This window comes from Fimicolochytrium jonesii (assembly GCF_025526975.1).
Source record: "Fimicolochytrium jonesii strain JEL569 chromosome Unknown EV422scaffold_37, whole genome shotgun sequence".
NCBI classification, from domain to species: domain Eukaryota; kingdom Fungi; phylum Chytridiomycota; class Chytridiomycetes; order Spizellomycetales; family Powellomycetaceae; genus Fimicolochytrium; species Fimicolochytrium jonesii.
The window spans coordinates 176,640-199,719 of NW_026515704.1; the positions used below are offsets into that span (position 1 = coordinate 176,640).

Sequence of the window (23,080 nt, forward strand, 5' to 3'; positions counted from 1 at the left end):
ATGAAGCTTGCTTGCTTCGAGTGCGGGAGGCATTGAGTTCCCGCCCGCAATGGCTGCCTCGGCCGCTATAAAAGTGGTTGGGAGAGGGGTCAGCTACTTCTGCAACGACGGCACACTAAACCAGATTGCAGCTGTTTGAGAGCGTCCCTTGGAGGTCTTTGAAACAATGGCATCCGTGTTGGACGAATACTGGGACGAGCAGAAAGCCGCAGACGGCAAACCTACCGCCGGGATGGCAACCGAGACCAAGGTGATACAAAATGCTGGACCAGCCTTGCGAGAGTTGAGGAAGTTCTTGGAAAGAAGTTGACCCGACGGAGAAGTGGGGCAACCCGCACAGGCCAAGAGTTCAAGAAGTTCTTGGAAAGAGTTGATCCGACGGAGACAGTGACGGTTAAGGGCGAAGTGAGATGGGGACATGCATGCCGTTGCAAATAATAAGCATGGTTGATCTGACTATTGAAGCTCCTCCCTGAATACATCGAGTCATTCTCGCTCCTATCCTCAATTTCAAGCCTTCCAGATTCAAAAGCTGTCCAGCTCGTCTGCCCTATCTCCGTTCCCTCGTGCCTTCCCGCCCCCGTGCCGGAATGCACAGCTACGTGGACCACTGCGGGAGGACTTCGTCCCTAAGTTGACCTGAACACCTGGCAGCAGCATAGCTGCAGCTTTTGATTACTCGGCCTCCCGCGACATCGTCTACCCTTTTACGTACGTCCCATACGCAACGGCGTACCTGCGCTAAGGTGCCGCAGCTCTTCAACTGAACTGCCTATGATCCTTCCGAGCTCCATGTCCGCCGGAACTTGACTGACACAAGCAAGAATCCATTGCCCTTCCCGCAGTTCGGCAGGGAAGCACTGACACATGGTCCACAGAACGGCGATAGGACTCCACTTCCCCGGCCACCGACTCCACCGACTCTCAGGCATGGCAGATACTGTCAGTAAATCATGTCAGATGTCAGACGCGGTGCCGAATTGCTGGTTGATCGATGTTTTTGATTGACATCACCGCCCATTCTCAACACTCTCACTCGAGCACCCCTCATCTCAACACACAGTTCCCACCAGTACTTGCACAGACAGCAAACAAACGAAGAGAATGGCAGCAGCGTCATCACAAGCAGGCACCGCCTTCACGCGGTTTTGGAATCATCCTGCTGGTATGGTACTCCGCTCTGACTGTTTCGCCCGTCGCGGTTCGCTGATTGAACTAACTGCATGTGCAATTTCCACAGGTCCCAAAACAATCCACTTCTGGGCGCCAGCTATGAAATGGGTAAGTTCCTCCTTCCCGTACCCTCGTTGTTCTGTCCGCCCACATCCCCACACCCATATCTCACTGTATATTCCTATTAACTCACCCCCACAGGGCCTAGTAATAGCCGGCCTCAGCGACCTTCAACGCCCCGTCGAGAAGCTCTCTGTAACGCAAACAGTTGCCCTTGCAGCAACCGGCGTGATCTGGTCCCGCTACTCGTTGGTGATCAAGCCGAAGAACTGGTCGTTGTTTGGTGTGAATATGTTTGTGGGGGCGACGGGGATTTATCAGTTGAGCAGAATTTGGAGGTATGTCCCGGTGGCCAGGAGAGGAACGCATTCGTCTGCTTCTTTCGCACTGTTTGAGGTGGTCCCCCTGATTGTACAACATCCACGGTTCGATCTTTTGTTTTTCGTCCGCATTAGATACCGGCAAGATATGAAGAACAAGCCTGTGACGGCAACGGCCCACAAAGTTGCGGAAGATACCAAACTCGCTGCTGAGGCGGCTAAGGATGCTGTTAAGGGGTCTCATTGAAGATGGATGTGGGCATGGTGGGGAGGGACATTGGGCTGTGGGTTGGGTGGAGGATGCAGCGCTCGGGAGGAAACTGTCGATTTGTGCACTGAAAACCGGACTACGACATCACTGCTGTGGTGGTGTAGATGTGGGCATTTCGTTAGGTTGCAGCCTCGTAACAGGTCCTCTCGCGTGCAACCCAGCTTCCCACTCCCACGTAACTTAGAACACAGTTCACAGTTCAGTTCTGTAGGATCAGGTATTACGTAGCATAACACCTCATTTACACAAAATACATAGAGCCGATAGCCATGATTGGTAGCAGTGCTAGCGGACGAGAATAAGATCGGAGAACAGGCGACAGGGACCGAAGATAGGAATCGTGCGAGCTCAGTCCTCCGTATGCAGCCGGGATACCTTCCTCCTGGCCTTGTAATCCCACCCGCCTAGCCCAGCCAGAATCGGGCGCATAACCAGAAGCGTTCGCCAATAACATCTCGCTCTGCCTGTCATAGCTACTGTCATAGTTACACTTGACATTGGGGATGTGGGCCTATCTGAGACTGATTGTTTGCCCCTGACGCGTTTGTCATGAGATTGCGCACGTTTCCGCGATGGCCTTCCTGGGCCTCCCTGCTGCTGCTGCTGTTGCTGAGCCTTGTAACAGTACCTGGGGTCATCGGCACAGCAAGAAACGTCAACAGTCCGCACACAAGTTCTCACCAGCGTCCACCACCCACCCACCCGCAACCCACCACTCTCTCTGTCGGCCGAAATGCCTACTTTCACAATCTCCCTCCTCCTGTCCCTCCTCGTCACCGCTCTCGTCCCACCGGTCACCTCCCTCCCGCAAAACCTCATCCTCCAACAAACGGGCCCCATCAAACACCTCTCTCACATAGCCCTCCCTCTTTCCTCCCAATCCGACCACTCCGATGATCTTCGACCACGCCCGCAACCGCATCCAACTGGATGTAGCGAGGCCCCGACGACGCCTGGTGATAGGAGGGAGGATAAAACGGTGTTGACGATTGGGAATTTTAATGCTGAGTGGTTGTTTCTGGACGGTGGGACGGGCGGGTTGAGGTGTCCGGGACGGTCGTGTCCTTGGAAGGTGAGATTTGGAGGGAGGTAGATGAGGGTGGGGAGGTGGAGAAGGAGGTGGAGAAGGAGGGTGAGGAGGAGGACGAGGGACAGTGGGAGCGAATGCGGGGCCGCGAGCGATAGCGAGCAGTGACGGGTGCTGGCGAGCCGCAGCGAGTCCTAGTCCTTGTACTGCGAGCGACAACGAGCATTCTGTCTTTGGCGAGCGATCCATGAGATGCACATCAGGAACCTTCCACATGAGATCCAAACCTGACTCCCACTCCCCAATTCGATTCTTAGAACAAGGCGATGGCATTGGACCACATGAACCATGTAGCCCAAACAATCGCAAGTCTCGGATTACCCGACATTATACACCTCTCTGAAGTAGAAGGTTGCAACGCGCTGGACGAGTTGATCAAAGTATTGGAGAACGATCACGGTGCTGGACAAGGGACGTACAGGGGATACCTGGTTCCCGGGCGTGATACCGCCTTAGGTGCGTGAACGACCGACTATGCTCCACTGCACACATTTCCACTCTATCGCAACTCAACTCTCACCCCCGTCCAGGCCAACAAGTAGCCCTCATAACAAAAATCGACCCCACCGATCACCTCACCCGCACCGACGACCGCATCATCTACCCCGTCCCGGGCTCCACTTGCGGGTTCACCAAACCGGGCACCCCCTCCCGCCTCCAGGGCAACAGCAAGAACTACATTGCGCGGTTCGTCGTTAATGGCGTGGGGATCACGCTGGGGGGTACGCATTTGATTGCGTATCCGGATAAGCGGGATCGGTGTGAGAAGGTATGCTTTATTGAGCAATCCCTTCTTGGATTCGGTTCAGCACCTTACTTGTGACATTGTGAATTTTTTTTTAGCGCGAAGCCCAAGCCCAAGTCCTCTCCCAAGCCATCCAGGCGCAACTCTCCTCGTTCCCCTCCGACGAAGTCATCATCATGGGCGATTTCAACGACTACGATGACCAGATCATCGACGCGGCCGGTGTCATCGACACTCCCATCTCTCAAGTACGCACCTTCTCCCCTGTGTCCGCCACATCCCACATCACACATTTACTTTTTTTTTTTCGTAGGCACTAAACCATCTCCGCACAACAACCTCCCCACCCCTCTTTAACCTCGCCCACACCTGGCACAACCAATCCGAGCGGTACACGAACTGGTACGACCGTAATGGGGATTGTGTGGATGGAGGGGGAGATGAGCATGTGTTGATTGATCACGTGCTTGTCAGTGCGGGTGAGTTCCCATCTCTTTGTTGCCGGGGGTGTGGGGCCGGAGTGGTGGGGAGCGGCACGGGGGCGATGCTGATTTTTTTGTTCGTAGGGTTGAGAGGGAGACTGATGGAGTCGAGGCCGGTACATAAGTATAAGAATTTCTGTGGGACTGTGGATTCCGATCATTGGTGAGGTTCCGAACCCCGAATACGAGCCCTTTTGCACCGTTGTCCTGCTAACAGCAGAACATGTCTCTTTTTGCAGGCCGATTTACGCGAAATTTGACTTCGCGCCAGGCTCTTAAAGACGCGGACAGGACGTGAGAGTACATGGGGGACAACCTGGACTGGATCTGGACAGGATTTCATAGAGGTGTGATTTTAGGACTATCGAGTGCTTTTTCGTGTATGCAGAATATGAACAGTTTGTGTGTATGAACGTGGCGTGGATTGGCTCTTGAGATGTGAAATAGATTGCTGGTACACTCTTACGTACATCTTGGACGGTTGGGTGGGTTGGGAATCGGTCGTTGGGAACTCGCCTTGGTCTAGCTATTACACTACCCGATAAAATTCATCGAGAGGTTCGATAATGTGACATGTGAGGCGCTGATCCCATGTGCCGGCTGAGCGGGTAACCGAATGCTTCATGAGCAATACGAGGAAAAGACGATATATACATTGCAAGCCGCAAGCCCTCCCCCATCCAAATAGCAACAAAAAAGGGATACTATCTTCCGTGCTTGCATCAGTCAAAGTCCAAAAAAATAAAACGAGAGAAGATGTGGATGTCTGTCGTTCGTGTGTGTGGGGACAGAGGGGGTTGGCCTCCGAACAAACTGGCGAACAACTGTCCGGAGGCGCGCGTGTGTTTCGTGATGGTGACAGTTGTCCTCCGTCAGCGGTTCATTTAGACAGCGACCGATGAAACTCCGTCAATGCGCTACATACACAAGAAAGAATCGTTAGTGAAAGACAATGGAAGACATGCGAACCAAGAAAACGCAAACCAACCTCTCCAAATCAAAAAGCAACTGCCGGACCTGATCCGCATCAATCTCCTCTGACGCCCTAACAAAAACCGCAAAAACATCAATTCCCGCTCCGTCCCTCCCACCCTCACACAAACACTCCCGCTCTCTCTCCCAAACCTACTTCATCTTATTCAACGTAATCAACCAATCCCTAATCTTCCCCTTCCCCTCATAATCTTTCGGCAACGAGGGTACCTTATTCAAGCTCTGGATCAGGTCAGACAGCTGTGGGTGGATCTGGTCGACGGCGACGTAGTTGAGTTTCAGGGAGTCCATTAGGGTTATAAATGACTAGGGTAGAGAGGGGGATGTGAGTTGGGAGATGGCAGATGGAAGTGGACGGAGGGGAGGATGTTACCTGAACGGTCTCAGCGACGAATTTGGCGGATCCGGCTGACCCGGTGGTGTCGGTCGTGGCGTGCTCGATGGTGGCGGGGACGCCGATTTCGAGGAGGCGTCGGGTTGCTGCTGGACATGATAACTGTCGGATAGTAGCGCGGTCATCACCCTTTTTGCCCGTTGTCTAAGCCAAATGTTGTGTGTCCTCTGACGAGCTCCCCACCTGGTACTCCTTGATGAACGCATTGACATCGGGTACCCAGTCCCCCACCAGATTCAGCGCCGTCTTGTACTGGGCTATCAGTTTCAGGCATGCTGGTGTGTATCTGCCGGGAAACCATATCAGCCCAACATCCATCCCATCCTCATCACACCTCTTGAAACAAGTGCGACTTACTCCTGAGCAGATATCGCATCCCTAATGTACGCCCTCTCGAGGTGTTCGGTAGCGACAATGATGCCGTACAAGTCGGCCATGTTGTCGTATTTTTCGCGCTCTTTGTTGTTGGTGTAGAGCCGGATTTCCTACAGGGTTGTGTGAGTTGCGGTGGTCGATATGGGTGAATTGGAAGCGCGCGGGAGTAAACGTACGTACGTGGTCTAGTATTGGGTCGTGGCCTGCCATTGGAGTTGCTGAGGAGGAGGCGGTGGAGGAGTACATTCCTGATGGGTTGGGAGGGGATGGGCTGCAGCTGGAGGTGTAAAATGAAGAGGGTTTCCGTCGAAGGAAGTCAAAGGATCGTCATCTGGATCGTCATGAACAAGGCGAGTCAGGACGCGTCCGCAATGTTGACACTCGACACAGCAGTTTCAGGCAAGGGAACAGCGGCTGTCACGGAGGAGGGCCGCCACACTGCAGAGAGGGCCAATGCTAGTTCCTGCTGGCAAATGGGGGAAGCGACCCGAGCTGTTCGAGAAAGATGTCGTTGACTTCTCCCGTCAGGGAGCAGGTCAGGGAGCAGACGCAATCGCGAACCATCTTGCAGCACCAGAACGCGATCCATCGGCTTTGCATCAACACGGTGGAGAGGCGGCAAACTCCGGGTTTTCGATATGTACAGTACATGGATAGCCATCAATGTCATCGTGGATTGCGCTCAGTACAATGACGAACACCGTGCTTTGGAGAAGTTCTGCACAACCAAATGGAGCATGGAAGAATCGGTGTTTCAGGATCTGCCGCAGTCTGGGAATGTCAAATAGGACGAAAAGCCAGTCGGACACTCGGAAGGACGAACAGCTTCCTCCTAATCCTGCAATGTGCCTCAGTATCACACATTCTCGGAAAAACACAAGCTTAGCATGAAGAATTTGCTAAAAGAGGTCATGGACTCGTTCGGCTCACGGAAGCACGTTGTCGCCACCCGAATAGGCAAGGCCTTTAGGAAGGATGGCGATGCTTAGACAAGGGGGAAGCAGATGATCGAGGTTGTCGACGTCGATATTACCGAAGATGGCACCCACAGGTGCCTGAATGTCGATCGCAGCAGAGACGGTCATCTGCTGTTCCCAGGCCACACGTAGGGCAGTTCGCGGTTGGACCAAAGGCGCAAAGCACCGGCAAACCCATCGTAAACAAAAATCCGTGGTTCATCCGTGGTATGCTGAACCACTCGGCCAGTTTTTTGCTTCGGCGCTCGGGACTTTAATCTCTTGCACAGGTTTTAGACCTGTAGCTGCTTCTGGATATAAACCATAGCTCACAGTCGCAGGGATCTCACCCCGCATCTCAACATCCGCTCGTCTTCCCTTGTTCTGCCAGTTGGCGGTTCGCGCGCTAGGGCCTCCACACCATCATGACAGACGAATATTTCCAAAAAGCGCTGCTGACCGCGAGTGATGGACCCATGCTCCTCAGGTAATGAATTTACGTCCAAAATGTTCTAGATTTCATGAGCCTTTACATACAAGTAAGGTACAATCAGACCATGGCGAATAGTGGCATCTACCGAAGCGGAACCGTATTTGCTAGAGAAACCAGATACCTTCATTGAGCTCAGATCTAGAACTAATCTTCACCTTTCTCTCTCTCCGGGTGTGGCACATCAACCTCCAGCGTTCAACTGTTTAGCCAGCTTCTGTACATTCGCATCAAAAAGTTCTATCCGGATTGGCATTTCAGGGTTGTAGAATGGGTTCTTCATCACAAAATCGCCGTAAAGCTCATAAACTTTCCGTGACATGCTGTCCGCATTCGGTTGTGATGGGTCTGTGATGAGGAGGAATTTTACTCCTACATGGGGATTGCCAATCGATTTGCAACATGAACGATGAGTATAAAGCTACCACCCATCGACGCCTTTCCGTATCCCACATTACATATGACCAGAAAGACCAGTATCTCCAATCTACGAACCTGTTAATGTTTGGAAGCAGAAAATCCTGAATGTATCGGCTTCCAGCACTTCCATCCCACTTGACCCTGGCACTGGTGATATTCGAGACGTAATAGCGTGCACCCTAAGAGCCCGAGTAAGTACAGGTTCACAGGAGCAGGGCGCAAAAACACAGCGCCCATCGTAGCCTCTACTGGACAACTGGAAGCCTACGGCGTCCAGAGCCAGCCCTAATTGGACTTCCCTGTCGACAACACTCGCCGCTTTGACTTACCCGTGGAATGTTCCTGCCATTACGAGATACTCGTTGGTGGTGAGCTTTGCGAGACCATCGGTAAAGTCTCTGTTGTAGATCAGCCCACCGGCTTTATTTATGATGAGCAGTGCGTGCAACATAGCCGCTTCTGACTTGGCAAACCCTTGGGAGACCGAGGGCACACTTCACAGAATGTACAGTTCAAGCGCCAGGAGCTTTCCACCGCCGACGTCCTGACCAAGTTTTCTCGATGTCGAACGTTTGTGCCGTTGCGCAAGCTTTGCGGGTCAATTCAAAGGACTGGGTTATCAGCTCCCGGAGTGGAGAAAGTGCAAACAAGGGGTGGCACGTCATATACCTGATGCGTGACGGGCTTCTGAGCTCAATCCTCGCGCACTCCGTCGTAGTCTAAAACCGGAAGATTTGGCAGTGTCTAGCGCGAAGAGCAGCTATCTTCAAGTTGGGACAAGCGAGTCGCCCGATACGAAGCCGCGCAAACTTCGCGCTGAGTTCCGCCCTCGTGGATTCTTTAGGATGCGATTCTCACCGGGTAACTTGTGCATGTGATTGTGGCCGAAGTGGAAGGTTGTGGGTCGTGTACCCCCGCTACTGTTGGAGGCAGTGAAGGCGTAGCGTCGGAGAAAGCGCCTGTCAGTCTATCTGACGTTCAGGATGATAGTTCTGGGCTTCTTGACGTACTTTCCGGTCGACATGTCGGTCTCAAGTGACGGGAGGTCTCGTTCCTCGTCAATCATTCTTTGAATAGGATTCTCACTGTATACTTTGGTGCAGGTCACTATCGCGGGGGTATATGGTGATGAACACGCGGAGATCCGGAATATCGAGGATGAGGGGCGGAAGCTCGTGTGCCGTGATGGAAACGGTAAGAGATTTATGGTTCATTGCTTGGATATCCGGTTGGCGTTTCTGATTGCCTCTCCGTCGTAAGATGGTGAAAACGAACGAGTGACGCGGATGGAAACCGAGGCCAAGGAGCTGCGTGCAACTGGCTTTAGAGGAGATCAAGCAGCAACTAGCGGTGGCTCGCCAGAAAACTGCCGAGGCGGAGAAGAAGGAGGCGGAGATATTGAAAGAGAGAGCTGTAGCGTTGAAGGCGCATGCAGAAGCGGAAGATAGTGTGCGGGAACGAGAAGGACGAAAGAAGGAGAAAGTTAAGCGCGAGAACGATTCGCAAATGCGCAACCGAGACGAAGAATGTGGGGCTGCACGACGGCCGCCACAACAGACACCATCGGAAACGGCGGCCAGTGGCTCGATTAAGAACACCATCAATGTCATCGCCCTACCGACAATGTCAGCCGCTACCACGTTCCCCAAGTCGGCATGTCCCGAAACGTGTGGGAGGACACGTGGGCATTACAACGTCTAGGTCGATGATGGCCGTGCGCTATTGGCAGCTATTTCCTTGTCGGCGAGTTGAAATCCCCCTATTTCTTCCAGTCGGCAACGAAAAAGGCACTGGGGAGAAGGTCTCATGGGTGCGCTCACGTATCAAGGCAAGCGTTTCCGATGCCGGCCGTGTGGCATTCCACCCTGAGCCCGTAGATGGTCGACCGGAGTGGATGAGAAGGATGGCAATTCTTCACCGTTGTTCGTGGCGCCGACGGTACCACAGCCACCCGCCCTTTTAGATGGTCTCCCACCGGCCTAAAGCCCTTTAAATGCAGCTAGGAGGGATGTTCCTGCGAGTATCTCTACGAAAGCAGTCTTCGTCATCACCTCAGAAACCACACGGGTGAGCGGCCCTACATTTGCGATATCGACGACTGCGGCGAAGGCTTCGTAGAGACACCAACAGTCGGTGCATCTTTACCCGGAGGGATCTCCTCGCGGTGGGACCCACGAGTCGCGTATACGTGATTTTCTAGAAGAAAAACGTCGCGATTATAAGTCACAGCATCGAATCGATTTTCGGTGTCCCATGATCAATGACGACAGGGACGGTTATGACTGTGTAATCGATTTCGTTGTGCAACATACCGATCGTCATGGGAAGACGGTTGCTGAGGTGTTACACGAACGGGGGTCTTCCTTCGGCAAACCGATTTGATTGCGACCAGTCACGACAGAGGGTACGCTCCCTCACAGCGGGAGTGCACCGATGTCTGCCGCTGAGCCAGGCACCAGCAAGCCAAACTTGGCCGGCGCAAGGGTCTTTCACAAACGGCCATTGGAAGGGCTCGCATTCACCCTCGAGGGGAAGATAAGATCTGGCCACAGATTTAGACTGCAAAAAATGGCTCACAGATGATCTCAAGGCAGAGGATCCATGTGGTGGCGCTCCGCTGAATATGGTTCGACCATTCAAGGAACCGATTGTGTGGCCTACGAATGTTTACGCCTTCGGACGTTTCCGTCGTGGATAAAGTCATTGTTGAACTCGTTCCGCTGGCCCCTATCCGACAAGGTACACATTCTCGATCCGGTAGCATCGGAATCAAAAGGTTTACGAACGCTTTAGCCAGAGGCCGGTAACAAACTTCCGTCTTTACCTTCGTCCTCACCAAACCCAATCAACAAGCCCATGCACCGAAAGCATCCTATCAGTGGTGGCGGCACGCCCGCGATACTGCCCCACCAACGTCAAGCACATGCTGGAAGGCACTTGCGGCCCCGGCACCATTGTTATGCATCCCATCGCCCGCCGCTCTTTGCATTGGATACGAAGGCTGGCCCCTGTTATCGTTAGCGGTCAAAAGACACCATTCCCAAAGCGAAGAACGCTTGTATAGAACGAGAAGCATCTTGGGGTCATCGGATGGGGAACGAAAGACAGGCAGATGGAGAGTTACCGCAAAGTGAATTGGAAGATCGTATCCGTTTCGTTGTGGGCATGTCTATCACAACGCACCGCTTCGCGGAAGACTACATTTGGTCCCCTCCCAGGGAGGTCCATTCTAGGGATCGTTGCGCGCATTTGCACTCTGAAACCAGAAATGCGGGCATGGGCGTTGGTATCCGCTCGACCGCGGTGTCATGACTACCACCCGGACTGTGGGCGGAACAAAATCGACAATGTGGCAAACTCACAGGGAACCCCTTTCGTCCAGACGGTGTGCTTTCCGGCACTGTCTTGACGAAAGGGGGTTCTCTCGTGGGGGGTCCGGCGCGGATTTGGATGAAGGCATGATGAGTATGACGACGGGTTGAGGGGGTTCAGCAAGGCGAGCGGGAGTCGAGATGGGGGATTGGACGAGCTTGCGGACGGTGAGTCGGAGGTGGTTCGAGACATCAGCGCTCGGGCGAAACTGTATCACCGCGATTGGATGACACAGTATCGGACATTACCCCCGACTCCCCCCACTCCTCGCACGCATGTCCGGACAGATCGTTTTATCCCTCCATCCGATCGTGGGGAACGGAACGCCATCCACCGGGACTTGGATTGTACGAGATGATATTGCGAGCTTGCCATTTTATGATGATTGAAGCTGGAAGGGGAGATCATACCGCTCATACAGGCCTCCGTTCAAGCCCCCTCCCTTCGATCTCTGTCGAACCTAGTCCGGTCTCGCTGATCAGCGTACTCGTGTACAAGACACCCAACGAGGTGATCGTACAAGACTCCTCCTCGACGCCCGCAGGAGCAAGCTCGTCGCAGAGGGGACGATCGTCAATAAACCGCCAATGACACATAAGGGAGGCCGACCGAAGAAAGGGAAGTGGTGTCCAAACAACGACGCACCCGAAATCGCCGTGGGTGCATCAAGATCACGACCCACCCCAGTTCGAACACAAAGCAACAAGTTGACGCTTATGAGATGTGGCAAACCACTGTCTGTCTTTACGATGTTTTGCCACCCCGTTCTTGGACCCAAAGCCGGCAGATCCTCGAGAGCCCCCCACCCTTCGCCGTAGAAAGGACTAACCGGCGAACCACGGGATCCATTCGTTCGCTCGACTCCCCACGAAACCCCCATACGAGTTTCAAAGACAAGCCTGCACCCGCCGCACCGCAGCGACGTGTTCACTGGGCAGCACTCCCCCAGCGCCTGTTTACCGCTGTCCCACAATATCGAAACCGCCCCTGCCCATGTCCGATGGGACCGGGTCTGGGTAGAGGAGATGGAAGATGTCGACACGGATGAGGATGTTGGGGAGGATAGTTCCACACATCGCGCGTTCCTGCGTTGATGGGAGCTGGATTTGGGCCGGTTCCGCCCCGCGCACGATGAACGCCCCCACCTCGCGCCAGTGCACCCCATCCCACATGCACAAATGGTCCTCCGAAGAACTCAGCGATACTGCTGTTTCGGAGATACCGAGGATTCTGTCTTCCCATCTTTTAGCGTGTTTGAGCAATCTGGCAGGGTTAGCGGAACTTTTGTTTTCAAAGTTCATCCCATTTCTTACCCCCCCTTTCGTAGCGCTGGTATTCACTGTCACTGCGGAATCCCGTATCAACGGATAATGCATAGCTGGCCTCATTTTAAGGAGAGGTTTTTTTTGCGTTTATCCGTCGCTCGTTTTCGGGTCGTAACTTGCCACAGACCTGCTGGACGCCGAGATGCCCACATACACACTGGGGGTTCCTCCACTTCCCCGACGCGGTTGTTTCTCCAAGATGGTGACCTGGGGGATAACTCCTGAATGCAGTAGGTCACGATTTTTCGGAAGAAGAGCAATTGCAGACCGCTGCGATGCACAGGAATATATTGCACAAGTCCCCTTCCACCGCACCCACCGGCCTCGCAGTTCCCCCTATCTACATACAAGTATCCATCCGACAGCCATTACCCCTGAATGACATCCACCCCGCCCACCCTCTCCCACCTCTCCCGGCTGACCTCCCCCCACGCCTCATCCGCAACGCCCACGCCCACCATCAACATGCCCATGGCGACAAACGTCCCCGCCAGGATCCCCAGCCCGCCCTTCGCCAGCAACGGGTTCTCGACCGGGCCCGCGTAGAACGGCAACGTGGCGGCGCGGTACGCCAGCCCTGCCACGCCGCCCGCGAAGAAGTTGGTGAGGTGCCACGTGGGGTCGTTCTGGCGCGGGGGGAGGAGGTCTGCTGCCGTCGGTGCGAGGGAGCGGATGTGGGGCGGGGGACCGTTCTGTGTGGCGGATTGGAACGCGCGGTGGGCAGCGACCAGTCTCGCTTTGTAGATCCCCGTGCGGAGGCCCTCGGCGACCGCGAAGAAGCACGCGTAACCTGATGCGGTCTTCAGCCCCGATCGCCAGAAGGCCGTGCGGGAGGGGGCGGCGGTCACGGTGTCGACGGTGGATGGGCGGCCGAGGTGGCGTTGTTGGGAGGCGGACGCTTGCGCGGCGAGGAGGGCGGCGCGGGTTTCGGCGGAGGTTTCGGGGAAGGTGGGGGTGTGGAGGAGGTGGGAGAGGGTCGCGAGGGTGAGGCCGGAGAGGGCGCCGGCGATGACTTGCGCGGTTGGGCCTGAGATGCGCTGTTGTTCGACTGTGGATACATTGGTTGTATCACCCTTTGGGGTTGCGGTTGTGGAGAAGGGCGTCGTTGCTGTTGTTGTTGTTGTTGTTGTTGTTGTGGGAGAGGGTTTGTTGAGCAGCGGCGACGTGATGAGGAACCGCTGGGTCTCTGTGTAGACGCCGTAGAGGGAGACTATGGAGAGAGCCTGTGCGGCGGCGATCTGCAGGCCGAGCGACATCTTCGCTCTGGGGTAGCTTTTGCGGGAACGGGGGAGTGTGGGGGTTTACGGAAGACGCCGATGAGTTCTGGCGGTGTGCGTTGACTTCTGGGGGGAAAAAGGAGGAAAGGAGCGACGCGGAAGAAGCGTGGCTTGGCCCTTGCGGAAACCGACACTTCTGACAGGGGCCTCACAGAAAGGCTTTGGAAAAACCAAGCGAGCCGCCGTATCCCCGTCTTCACATGAAAAAGCATGCAAGCAGAAAGCATCAGAAATTGGTATACGAAAGATGCAGGAAAAAAAAACGTGGAATGTTCTAAAACGGGAGGGGGTCCCGAACGCCAAACCCGACTTCTCCCCACCGGTGTGGGAGATACCCCACCCCACCCCACAAACACCATACAACACACACGAACATCACACCCTCCTAACAACAGCAACGCCCCCACTCATCCCCCTCGTCCCGGCAAACCACGGCACCGTCGCGCGCCAGAAGCTGTGTCCAAAGGCGGCCCAGGTGTCGACGGTCGGGCGGCCGGTGTCGTCGTCGACGCGGGTCAGCATCTCGAATGCCCGCGAGACGTTCAACTCGTTCAAGAAGCATGATATACGCGCTTGCGGGGGTTCGGATACCATGCCTTCCTCACCCACACCCAACGCATGCAGGGTGGCGTTGTAAGTGACTTTGAACGACGCAACGACCCGTGTCTGTTTGGGGTCGGTGAACGCGCGTCTGTAGAGTGTTCGGAGGACGGATTGGTGGGTTGCTGTTGTTGTTGTTGTTGTTCCTGATGTCGGCGGGGAGGCGTCTTGCGTTGCCCATTTCCACCATTTACCCCCCTTCGACTTTGGCGACGGCGGTGAACTCCCGCCCCTCGGCACCTCGTCAACATCCACCCACGTGACACCCTCATCCGTATCCCCGATCTCAACCTCCATGCTCCCGTCAACGACACCCTCCGGCAACGAATGCGCCACATCAACCGTACAAGCCCTCGCACCCGGCGGCCCCTCAAACACCCCCTCAACGTACCCCACCCCACTTTGCGCGTCCCACCCACGTCGGAGATCCTTAACCCGTATCAGATCCGCCGGGGGTACCGCCCCACTCCCATCAGCAGCGACAACCACGGGGGGCTCCGTATCCGCGAGGTAACACACGCCCTGTGTTATCGTTGGCGCCGAAGGGCGGGTTGGGGGCGGAGGGGTGGGGAAGTAATCATCGCACTCCATTTCCGATTCCTCTTTCAGCGACGCGGCCCAGTGGGAGGCTCTCATGGTCCCGGCAACGACGATCTGGACCTGGGATGTTCGCGCGAGGGCCGGTGTAGTCACGTCCCAGGTCTCCATGAACCCGAGTTTCTGCGGTCTATCTTGTGAGAACGGGAACCGCCAGAGCGCGGATATGTATAGCGGTGTGAAAAGTGCCGCTGCGATGTAGACGAGCGCTTTGCGATGTATCCGCGACCTATTGAGTGCGGGCATGAGGTTGAGCGCGATGGGGAGTATGAGGAGCGTGAGTGCGAGGTCGACTACAGTCTCAGGGAGGGATTCGGCGATAAGGCTGGGGATGGCTGTGATGACCAAATCCAGTATGTCGAACAACTCCAAGGTGGGTATAAGTGAGGAGACGAGCATGGCGAGCACCCACGCGTAGCGCTCATACGCTCGGACCGCGGTTTGTTTCCACTGGGGCAACGGGGGGTTATCCTCCGCTATATCCGCGCGCCACCATTTGCGGATGAGGGCGCCTAGGCTGACGTTGAGTGCGACGGCAAGGGCGGAGAAGAAGGCGTAGTCGTAGAGGACGTAGGCGCCCATTATTTTGCGGTCGGAGAGGGCGAGGGCGAGGAAGAGAGTGGACCACCAGAAGCAGAGGAGGCCGTAGGGGATCCAGGTGTGGAGGGAGGGGCCGGCGGGGACTTCGGCTTTGGTGCGGCCGGTGCGGCGTGTGATGCCGTTGTTGGGGGTGTGGGTGGTGGGGTGGAGGAGGGGCGCTGAGGGGTTGGGGGTGGTGGGGTCGTCGTCCTCGTCTTCATCTTCGTCGTCCTCATCGTCGTCGGAGTGGCCGTCCAGTTCGTCGGGGTCGTAGGCGAGCCCCTCGTACCGTTCCCCGGTTTCCTCATCTTCTTCCTCGAACCGATCCGTCGTGGTAGGCAGCAAGTTGTAAACAACCACCGGCGCCTTCCGCAATTTTAACCTGAGCGCGATCCACGGCCATACCGCCTGCATCTGCAATATGACCAGCGCCACGGCAGCGGCGATCCACGCCAGGCTCAGGTGCGGGTTCCCGTACGTCGCGCCGTAATTCAACAACGACTTTAATTTCGACAGCAGCAGCACGACAAACAACGTCGTGAACAGGTTGAGCACAACGAGGAGGTACGCTTCCACGATCGGCTTAACATACCGCCTCATCCCCCTCTTCACGCCATACCGCCTTGCCTCAGCCATCCCCTTCATCCCACTCCCCAGGGCAATCGCAACAAGCAAGAACGACATTCCCGCCTTGTACAGTCCAGCGGTGGTCATGACCATACGCCTCCCCAAGAAATCATAGTAGACGAACCCGCCGTTGGGAAGGGAGTCCTGCTCCTCCTTTTCGACGATGGTGGAGGAGATGCGGGTGAGGAGGTCTGAGTTGCAGACGGAGCGGAGGGTGGAGAGGACGTTGTCGCCCATCTGTTGGACGGCGGTTGGGTCCGCATGGGCGAGGTCGTCGTGGAGGGTGTGGTAGAGATACCGATGGGCGTAGAATGATATGTCGATACCGGGCAGTTGGCCGGCGCCGGCGTACGGTCGGTAGTCGGTGTCACTGGGTGTGAAGAAACAGCGTCAGTATTGAATACCCGCGGGCATATTCGAACGCCAAGCATCCCCCTCACCTTCCCACCATCCCCATCAAATCATCCGCAAGCACCGAAGCATGCGGGTACGGCGCTGACTTTGCAAACACATCCGCCAACTCATAGCTGTTGGTTCTGAACAGCAACGATCTTGTCTTCCCCGCCGTTCCCGTTCCTTCCAAGTTGATGAACCCCTTGATGTCCTGGAACCACGGGTGCTGCAGTAGCGCGTATCCGCCGTACAAGGACATCTCCTCGCCATTGTTAAAGTTCAGAATAACATCGTGATCGAGTGTCGAGCCGTGAACAAGCGCCCTGACGATGTCGAGCATGGCGACGATCCCGATCCCGTCGTCGGTGACACCGTATGAGAGGGGTGCTGAGTCGTAATGCGCGGATACGAGCAACGCTTCCCGCGTATTGGACGAGCCCTTGATGCGTACGACCAGGTTGGAAGATTGGTAATACGCTAGGTTCACGTTGAGGTTTGTGGTGTCCGGTGCCGAGATCTCAATCCAATCATCATCCTTTCCCAAAGCGATTCCCAACGCCCGCGCCTCTCTCACAACATGCTCCAGATACGCCAAGGTGCGCAGATTCGCGTCCGAGTTATACGGCCTGGGTCCAAATTGTACAATGGCCTCCAAATGCTCCCACGCGTGCCCACCGCTGAACGCCGCCGTATTATTGATCGCGACGACTTTCCGCGGCATATTGACTGTCGCTGCACTCCATCGGACGCTCAAGCAGAAAGCGAGAAAGATGAGACATATTAGCACAGTCTGCGCGGTTCTTTTGAAGAGCGGGTGGCTGACCACTGCCGTCCATGGTTTGTGCAGTCCGAAGGCCGGTCGGTGGAGGAGGGTGGAGGGTGAGAATGGGAGGGTGGGAAGACGCGACCATAGTCGTTGCCAGCGCGGTGGCGGCTGGGAGACGGGTATTTCGCTCGTGGATCCGGAGGAGTGCGATGACCGTGTTATTGGGGATACCGGAGGAGAGTTTGCGTCGTTGTTGTGCGGACGACCTGGGCTGCTGGCGGGGAGGCCCGTGGCTTGGACTCTGGGCATTTTGAGCGAACCTCGCCGCCGGCGGAAGTTGCTGCAGTCCTGGCTGGGTGGCGGAGCGTTGCCGTGATGCTGCAAGTCGGGGTCCGAGACCGTCACGGCGAGAGAGTGGACGAAGACTCGACTGCGAGCCAAAAGGTTCGTGGGGAAAGTCGGATGCCAAGATGGGAGTGGGTATTGAGGGTGGGGGTGGCGGTCGGTCGAGGTGGCTTGCTTGGAGTACCTCAGGAAACTACAGCCGGAGTGTATTTATTCTACTGTATGTTTCCAAGGGACGACCGAGGCAGCAGCAGCTCTTGGGTGGCGGTGGACAGCAAGCAAGTGGAGGGGCCACCTTCTTTGGGTATAATACTATTATAGAGGGCAGCAGTGCGGTGGCTGTTGGGAGTCTATGGGAGCAGGTGGGGATTCCCACGGGTCACTTCTCTCCCTCTCTCTCTCTCTCTCCCTCCCTCTCTCTCTGATGGACTGGTGTCAGTCAACACACTGTGATATCACACGCAGAAACACCCACAAGCAGCTGCTTCTTACCTGCCTCTTATCTGCTTGTTTCCATGCACACTCCCTGTGTCATAGCACTCATGATGACGTAACCGACTCTCTCCCTCTCTCTCTCGCTGAGTCTCTCTCACAACCAGCTGCAGAAAACACGCTGCAACAGCCCGTCCCGTCTTAAACCCCCCTCTAGTACTCTACTACTGTATATACTGTACCCATAGCTCAGGCAGCTCAGCCGCAACCGCCCACCCACCACAACAACGCAGCAAACACAATGTCGCCCCGTCTCTTCCGCCAGCCCCGCCTTGCAGCCCGGGCGGGCCTTACCCGCCATCATCTCTCTCCCAAAGCAACCAACATATGCACAGCACCACTCAAACCCCGGCCCTCATCAGTCCTGTTCCCCACCTCCCCCAAACTCTCACCTCCATCACCCCACATCCTCAAAACCCCACCCCAGCGTCGCACCCTCACCCTCTCCTCAACAACCTCCACCTCGGCCCCACACGGCCACGGAAGCGGCGACTTTACCGTCCACCCAACCGATACCCTCCCCTCCATCCCGCCACGTCGCCCGGATACGATCATCACGGGCCCGGAACTCGAGATGGGCTATCCCCGCCCGCATTTGGATACACTCTCCTCGCCAGGGTATGCTTACACGCCATACGCCGTGCCGTCGCGACCGAGACATGATGTAATAGAGGAACGCAGGGATATGGACTCCGACGGCGTGCCGACCCCGCCCGTGGACGATTCCGGCCCGCCGCCGTACCCATGGTTAAAACGCAGGGTCGCGACGATTAGTGTCAGAGTCGAGAGGGAGGAGGGGGTTGTTGAGGAGGAGGTGAGGTTAAGGGATGAATTGGGGGGCCTTCTGAAGTTGGGGTAGGAGATACTGTAGGTGGGAAGGTCATGTATGCATACCCTTTTTGGAAACGTGCATTGCGGTTTTGGCACGAATACGAATACATCAACCGACAGGCCACACACCCACTCACAAGCACGACTGCGTTCGTTGTAGAGCAAAAGACAGTTCGTTTTTATTTTCCGTTTTTCAAAAAAACCAAACCAAATAAAAGTGTATATACAAGAAAGGGGGTATGCAATCCGTCCAAAAAAAACCGCCACCACCAAATTCAACCGAAACCGACTCAATCCGGCGGGGATGTGTATGAAATATGACCAAGTCCGCGGCCAGCATTTTATATCCTCGCAGACCATACGGGGAAATTCCACAACGGTGACGGTTTCACATTTTTCTTCTCCGGCTTGCTTTTCTGCTCGTTTTGGGAGCTGGTGGCTTCGTAGTAAGTTGGTAGGGTGTGCGTGGTCTCTACGATTCTCGGCTGCGATGGTTTTCCGGAGGTGGTGGAGGATTTTTGTGCGGCTTTTTGCGAGAGGATGCTGAACCCGTCGGAGCAGTGCTCGAGGGATGCGTGCCAGTGTTGTTGTGGGTGGGGCATCGTTGTTAAATGTACGATATTGCGAACGTTTGACGTGTTTGTCTGTATTCTCGGATGTGTTTTTCGAGGATAGTGCAATGTTTTTGCCTTTGCTGCTGTGTTGTGTTGTGTTGTGCTGCTATGTAATTGCTTGCTCTGACAAAAGACAAGGAATCCCCACCGCACCCTCTCCCTTTTATATCCGGCCCTTTACTCTTCCAAGTCCCGATGCCACCCCTGTGGGCTAGCCACGGCCTATGCCACATTTCCCTTACTTTTTTTGTGGGAGGGAACGTGGGAACCCCCTCCAACGCGGACGACATGGGGACATTTGACAGATTTGGGGGTGGGCAAGTCCCAAGTCCGCCCCCCACGAAAGAATTAAAAGCGCAGCCACCGACGGCGCGTGGGCTTAGTACGACCATTTTAGAGTGTTCTTCCCTTGTGGACATGGGGACGGAGGGTCCCGGAAGCATGGGGACAGAGAACCTGAAGGGTGTACATGGTTGTGCATCATGATACCCACCGCATCGACTGAATAGTTCATGGCACTGGAGGATGTTAGTAATCCATGCATACCCTTTCGTGGCCTCTCCGACATGGCCATCCCGGCAAACGTTTGCGACATGGAAGGGACCTTTGACCGGTGGACCAGCCCTCACGACCGCAACGTTTGACACAATTTAAGCTTCTTCTGTATGTACGGCGGAGAGCGGAGGCCTGGGCTTTGGCACGCGGCTCTGAGCTTTTCAGGGTCTTGTGATGTGCGGTGATGTCGGAAGATGGGGGGCTGGGTTGTTCATTATTGGGACGCCTTTGGTTTCTTAATGGGGACATGCTAGCTGGCTTGGGAAGTATTGCATCGTTGATGAATGTGGAGGAGACCTATTGGCCGCTGGAGATGCAATTTGTGAAGACGGTTGTGTGAGGATACCGGCCCATTCGACCGCGAGATTGGAGGTATGTACGAGCTCCCAGACGGCGTCTCCCGATAAACCCATTAGGCAACTTTCCCTTGCCACTATTGTGCATCATGAGCGTCTGTGCTTGGCTGCGACAGGTTACGTGCGTGTGTATGAACTCTGAACAGCGAAAGAGACGCTTGATGCGTGTTGGCTCCGGCACATGCTGTCGAAAAGGAGCGACATGGCCTCTCAATGAGTCACACTCGCATCGATGGGAAGGCTTTCCCCAAGCGCCTTTGTTGGACACTGAAGCGGGACGAGCAGACATTGCTTTGCACAGGCCGCCATAGACGGGGTATCTATTGGCGCCCTCTTTGGCCAACCGGCGTAGCATTGGGAACGGGCTCTAGTTTAGATAGATCAAAACGCCCGCAGTCTCCTCCCATCGCCCATCATACCTCCAACCATGCCTTCCCCCCACCTCCTCACCCTCCAATCCCATCTCAACACTCTCCTCCCCTCCCGCCCCGCACTCCGCGACAGCATCCTCCCCACCCTCCTGCACACCATCTCCTCCATCGCCGCCTCCCTCCGGACCTCCTCCCACGTCTCCCAAATCGGCACAGCAAACGCATTCGGCGACGCCCAGCTCAACGTCGACGTCCTCGCGGAGACCATCATCCGAACCGCCATCAACGATTGTCCACGTATCGTTACAGCGAGCAGTGAAGAGGACCCCGTCGAACGTGGAGTGAATCCGATCCCGGAAACAGACGATGGGGAGATCTACACACTGGCGTTCGATCCACTGGACGGGAGCTCGATCATCGCCCCGAACTGGGCCGTGGGGACCATCATGGGGCTCTGGGACGGCCGCACGGCGCTCGGGCCGGACCCGGGGGCGACGCTGGTCGCGGGGATTTTGGGCGTGCAGGGCCCGCGCACCACCGCGTTTGTCGCCATCCGATTGCCGGGGTGTGAGGGGACGTGTTTCGAGGTCGGGTACGATGGGGATGAGATGGTTGTCGTGCGCGCGAATGTGTCGTTGCGACAGGGAGGGTTGGGCGGGACCCGCTACTTTGCCCCCGCCAACCTCCGCGCAGCCGCCTCCCACCCGGCTTACATGTCGCTTGTATCCCGCTTCATCACCGACTCGTACACCCTGCGGTACAGCGGCGGCCTGGTCCCTGACATCGTGCACTCGCTCGTCAAGGGTCACGGTATCTACATCTCGCCCGTGACCGCAACAAGTACAGCGAAACTGCGCCGGTTGTATGAATTAACGCCGGTGGCGCTTGTTGTGGAGTGTTGCGGGGGCGCGGCGGTGGATGAGGATGGGCAGAGGGTTTTGGGGAGGAGGGTGGAGGCGACGGGGGAGAGGGGCGGGCTGGTTTGTGGGAATAGGGAGGAGGTGGAGTTTGTGAAGGGGGTGCTTTTGGGTTGATTGTCCCGGGGGTGGGGTGGAAAGCGGAACGAGCGTAGGTTGAGGCCTCCGGGGGGTGCAACTCTCGATACCTTTTTATGGCATCTTGCAGTTGGCCTTTTCTGACGCTTTTCGTTCACAGTCATACCGACATTTGCTCCGTCTTGCTTTTGTAAATATATAGACTTTGGCAGTGGGTGTGTGGAATAGACGCGGGGGAGCATGGAATACCTTGACACATTGCTTTTCTATCTGGACCGTGAGTCGCTCCGCGGGGGGGGGGCCGGGGGCCGACCACTGTCCATTCATACATCCTACACCTGCAATCGGCAATTGAGGGGGGGAGTGCCTCCGACGTGTTGGTGGTCCACGCTAGGGACAACTTGAAGTTTCCAGAGTTGTTGCTGATCTTCTCTGTACCGACTGACGGTAAGCGACAGCGCGTCGTCGCACCAGTCAGACCCCCCCAACTTCTCCACAAATCCCCCATCGTGGAGGCAGCGACGACGGGATTACCAGTGCGTGGACCGGGGCGAGAAAGATTTAATCGACATGCTGGGCGTTCCCCTATTGGGGTTGTTTCGACTCACTTATCGGCCACCACCCAAGAAGGGATGTGAGTTTAAATTCGCCCCTCCTATTGGGAAACGAGGAAGGAGCACACATCGGTCATACGACGATCCCTTCTTCCCTTGTCCGTGTACGCACATGCATCTCAAGCTAGGGAACGGCAAGTTTTGTGATGCACGGGCTTTTTTGTAGGGAAGGCCACCTCATGCTATTTTTCGATAGCCGTCGGTGCGTTCAACTCACATCGCAGATGTTGCACGCTGTCGTCAGCAGATACCATGGCCGCTTTCATGGTTGACAGGCGTCGGTCGCTCCCTGTGATTCGCAGACTGCTTCTGACCGACGGCACGGTTTGATCGCGTGACTGAAAGGCTGCACTGTGGGTTCTGGAGGCCAGGAAACACCCTACCCTACTGTGGGTCCCTGTCCATCACCGCACACCAGGGGCGCTCGAGGTGCATCCATCCCGCGGGCAACCACGAGGATCCAAAGGCAAGATCGAGCGATTTGGGATGTAGTCCACAGGGCTCCATCACAACAGTGATATCGCCATAGAGCTGTTCGGGCATTGTTCGACCCAGATCTTTGGCGGCTTGCGAGAGGCGGAAGAAGAATTTTTGGCTCCAGTTCG

General features: G+C 55.8%; 11 protein-coding genes across 11 annotated transcripts; 6 read left to right on the forward strand and 5 right to left on the reverse strand.

The window, feature by feature from the left end:
- Positions 1–1,104: 1,104 nt before the first annotated feature.
- EV422DRAFT_623453 (uncharacterized protein) lies at positions 1,105–2,142 on the forward strand (the record flags this gene model as incomplete). The annotated part of the gene is made up of 4 exons (XM_053074223.1): positions 1,105–1,165; positions 1,241–1,281; positions 1,375–1,571; positions 1,689–2,142. 4 exons carry the CDS (start codon positions 1,105–1,107, stop codon positions 1,798–1,800), a joined length of 411 nt encoding a protein of 136 aa, XP_052921371.1. The 3' UTR covers positions 1,801–2,142.
- Positions 1,750–2,142, forward strand: EV422DRAFT_545900 (uncharacterized protein). The gene has a single exon (XM_053071490.1). It carries the CDS (start codon positions 1,807–1,809, stop codon positions 2,050–2,052), a length of 246 nt encoding a protein of 81 aa, XP_052921372.1. The 5' UTR covers positions 1,750–1,806; the 3' UTR covers positions 2,053–2,142.
- A 415-nt stretch (positions 2,143–2,557) lies between these two features.
- On the forward strand, positions 2,558–4,417 carry EV422DRAFT_571789 (Endonuclease/exonuclease/phosphatase; the record flags this gene model as incomplete). Its single annotated transcript, XM_053073033.1, has 7 exons — positions 2,558–2,896; positions 3,169–3,367; positions 3,442–3,680; positions 3,755–3,904; positions 3,970–4,135; positions 4,223–4,301; positions 4,378–4,417. The coding sequence occupies 7 exons, from the start codon at positions 2,558–2,560 to the stop codon at positions 4,415–4,417; spliced, it is 1,212 nt and encodes a 403-aa protein (XP_052921373.1).
- A 601-nt stretch (positions 4,418–5,018) lies between these two features.
- Positions 5,019–6,146, reverse strand: EV422DRAFT_571790 (vacuolar protein sorting-associated; the record flags this gene model as incomplete). The annotated part of the gene is made up of 7 exons (XM_053073034.1): positions 5,019–5,055; positions 5,127–5,183; positions 5,268–5,437; positions 5,505–5,627; positions 5,709–5,811; positions 5,883–6,010; positions 6,081–6,146. The coding sequence occupies 7 exons, from the start codon at positions 6,144–6,146 to the stop codon at positions 5,019–5,021; spliced, it is 684 nt and encodes a 227-aa protein (XP_052921374.1).
- A 1,384-nt stretch (positions 6,147–7,530) lies between these two features.
- On the reverse strand, positions 7,531–8,217 carry EV422DRAFT_509821 (Sybindin-like protein; the record flags this gene model as incomplete). Its single annotated transcript, XM_053068878.1, has 3 exons — positions 7,531–7,718; positions 7,842–7,945; positions 8,096–8,217. 3 exons carry the CDS (start codon positions 8,215–8,217, stop codon positions 7,531–7,533), a joined length of 414 nt encoding a protein of 137 aa, XP_052921375.1.
- A 1,555-nt stretch (positions 8,218–9,772) lies between these two features.
- EV422DRAFT_501324 (uncharacterized protein) lies at positions 9,773–9,958 on the forward strand (the record flags this gene model as incomplete). The annotated part of the gene is made up of 1 exon (XM_053068186.1): positions 9,773–9,958. A coding segment is annotated over one exon (186 nt), but the record flags the coding sequence as incomplete, so codon positions are not given.
- A 1,438-nt stretch (positions 9,959–11,396) lies between these two features.
- EV422DRAFT_291912 (uncharacterized protein) lies at positions 11,397–12,548 on the reverse strand. The gene has a single exon (XM_053066037.1). It carries the CDS (start codon positions 12,301–12,303, stop codon positions 11,617–11,619), a length of 687 nt encoding a protein of 228 aa, XP_052921377.1. The 5' UTR covers positions 12,304–12,548; the 3' UTR covers positions 11,397–11,616.
- EV422DRAFT_291303 (uncharacterized protein) lies at positions 12,547–13,861 on the reverse strand. The gene has a single exon (XM_053066036.1). The coding sequence runs from the start codon at positions 13,717–13,719 to the stop codon at positions 12,832–12,834; it is 888 nt and encodes a 295-aa protein (XP_052921378.1). The 5' UTR covers positions 13,720–13,861; the 3' UTR covers positions 12,547–12,831.
- A 254-nt stretch (positions 13,862–14,115) lies between these two features.
- On the reverse strand, positions 14,116–17,257 carry EV422DRAFT_571794 (uncharacterized protein; the record flags this gene model as incomplete). Its single annotated transcript, XM_053073035.1, has 2 exons — positions 14,116–16,513; positions 16,584–17,257. The coding sequence occupies 2 exons, from the start codon at positions 17,255–17,257 to the stop codon at positions 14,116–14,118; spliced, it is 3,072 nt and encodes a 1,023-aa protein (XP_052921379.1).
- A 1,022-nt stretch (positions 17,258–18,279) lies between these two features.
- EV422DRAFT_545915 (uncharacterized protein) lies at positions 18,280–19,123 on the forward strand. Its single transcript, XM_053071491.1, has one exon. It carries the CDS (start codon positions 18,381–18,383, stop codon positions 18,996–18,998), a length of 618 nt encoding a protein of 205 aa, XP_052921380.1. The 5' UTR covers positions 18,280–18,380; the 3' UTR covers positions 18,999–19,123.
- A 1,488-nt stretch (positions 19,124–20,611) lies between these two features.
- Positions 20,612–21,961, forward strand: EV422DRAFT_291958 (fructose-1,6-bisphosphatase class 1/Sedoheputulose-1,7-bisphosphatase). The gene has a single exon (XM_053066038.1). The coding sequence runs from the start codon at positions 20,923–20,925 to the stop codon at positions 21,898–21,900; it is 978 nt and encodes a 325-aa protein (XP_052921381.1). The 5' UTR covers positions 20,612–20,922; the 3' UTR covers positions 21,901–21,961.
- Positions 21,962–23,080: the final 1,119 nt, after the last annotated feature.

Coding starts and splice junctions, on each gene's coding strand:
- EV422DRAFT_291958 (XM_053066038.1), top strand. CDS start 20,923: ATGCCTTCCCCCCACCTCCTCACCCTCCAATCCCATCTCAACACTCTC.
- EV422DRAFT_291912 (XM_053066037.1), bottom strand. CDS start 12,303: ATGGGGTGCACTGGCGCGAGGTGGGGGCGTTCATCGTGCGCGGGGCGG.
- EV422DRAFT_291303 (XM_053066036.1), bottom strand. CDS start 13,719: ATGTCGCTCGGCCTGCAGATCGCCGCCGCACAGGCTCTCTCCATAGTC.
- EV422DRAFT_545900 (XM_053071490.1), top strand. CDS start 1,807: ATGTGGGCATGGTGGGGAGGGACATTGGGCTGTGGGTTGGGTGGAGGA.
- EV422DRAFT_545915 (XM_053071491.1), top strand. CDS start 18,381: ATGTCGCCCCGTCTCTTCCGCCAGCCCCGCCTTGCAGCCCGGGCGGGC.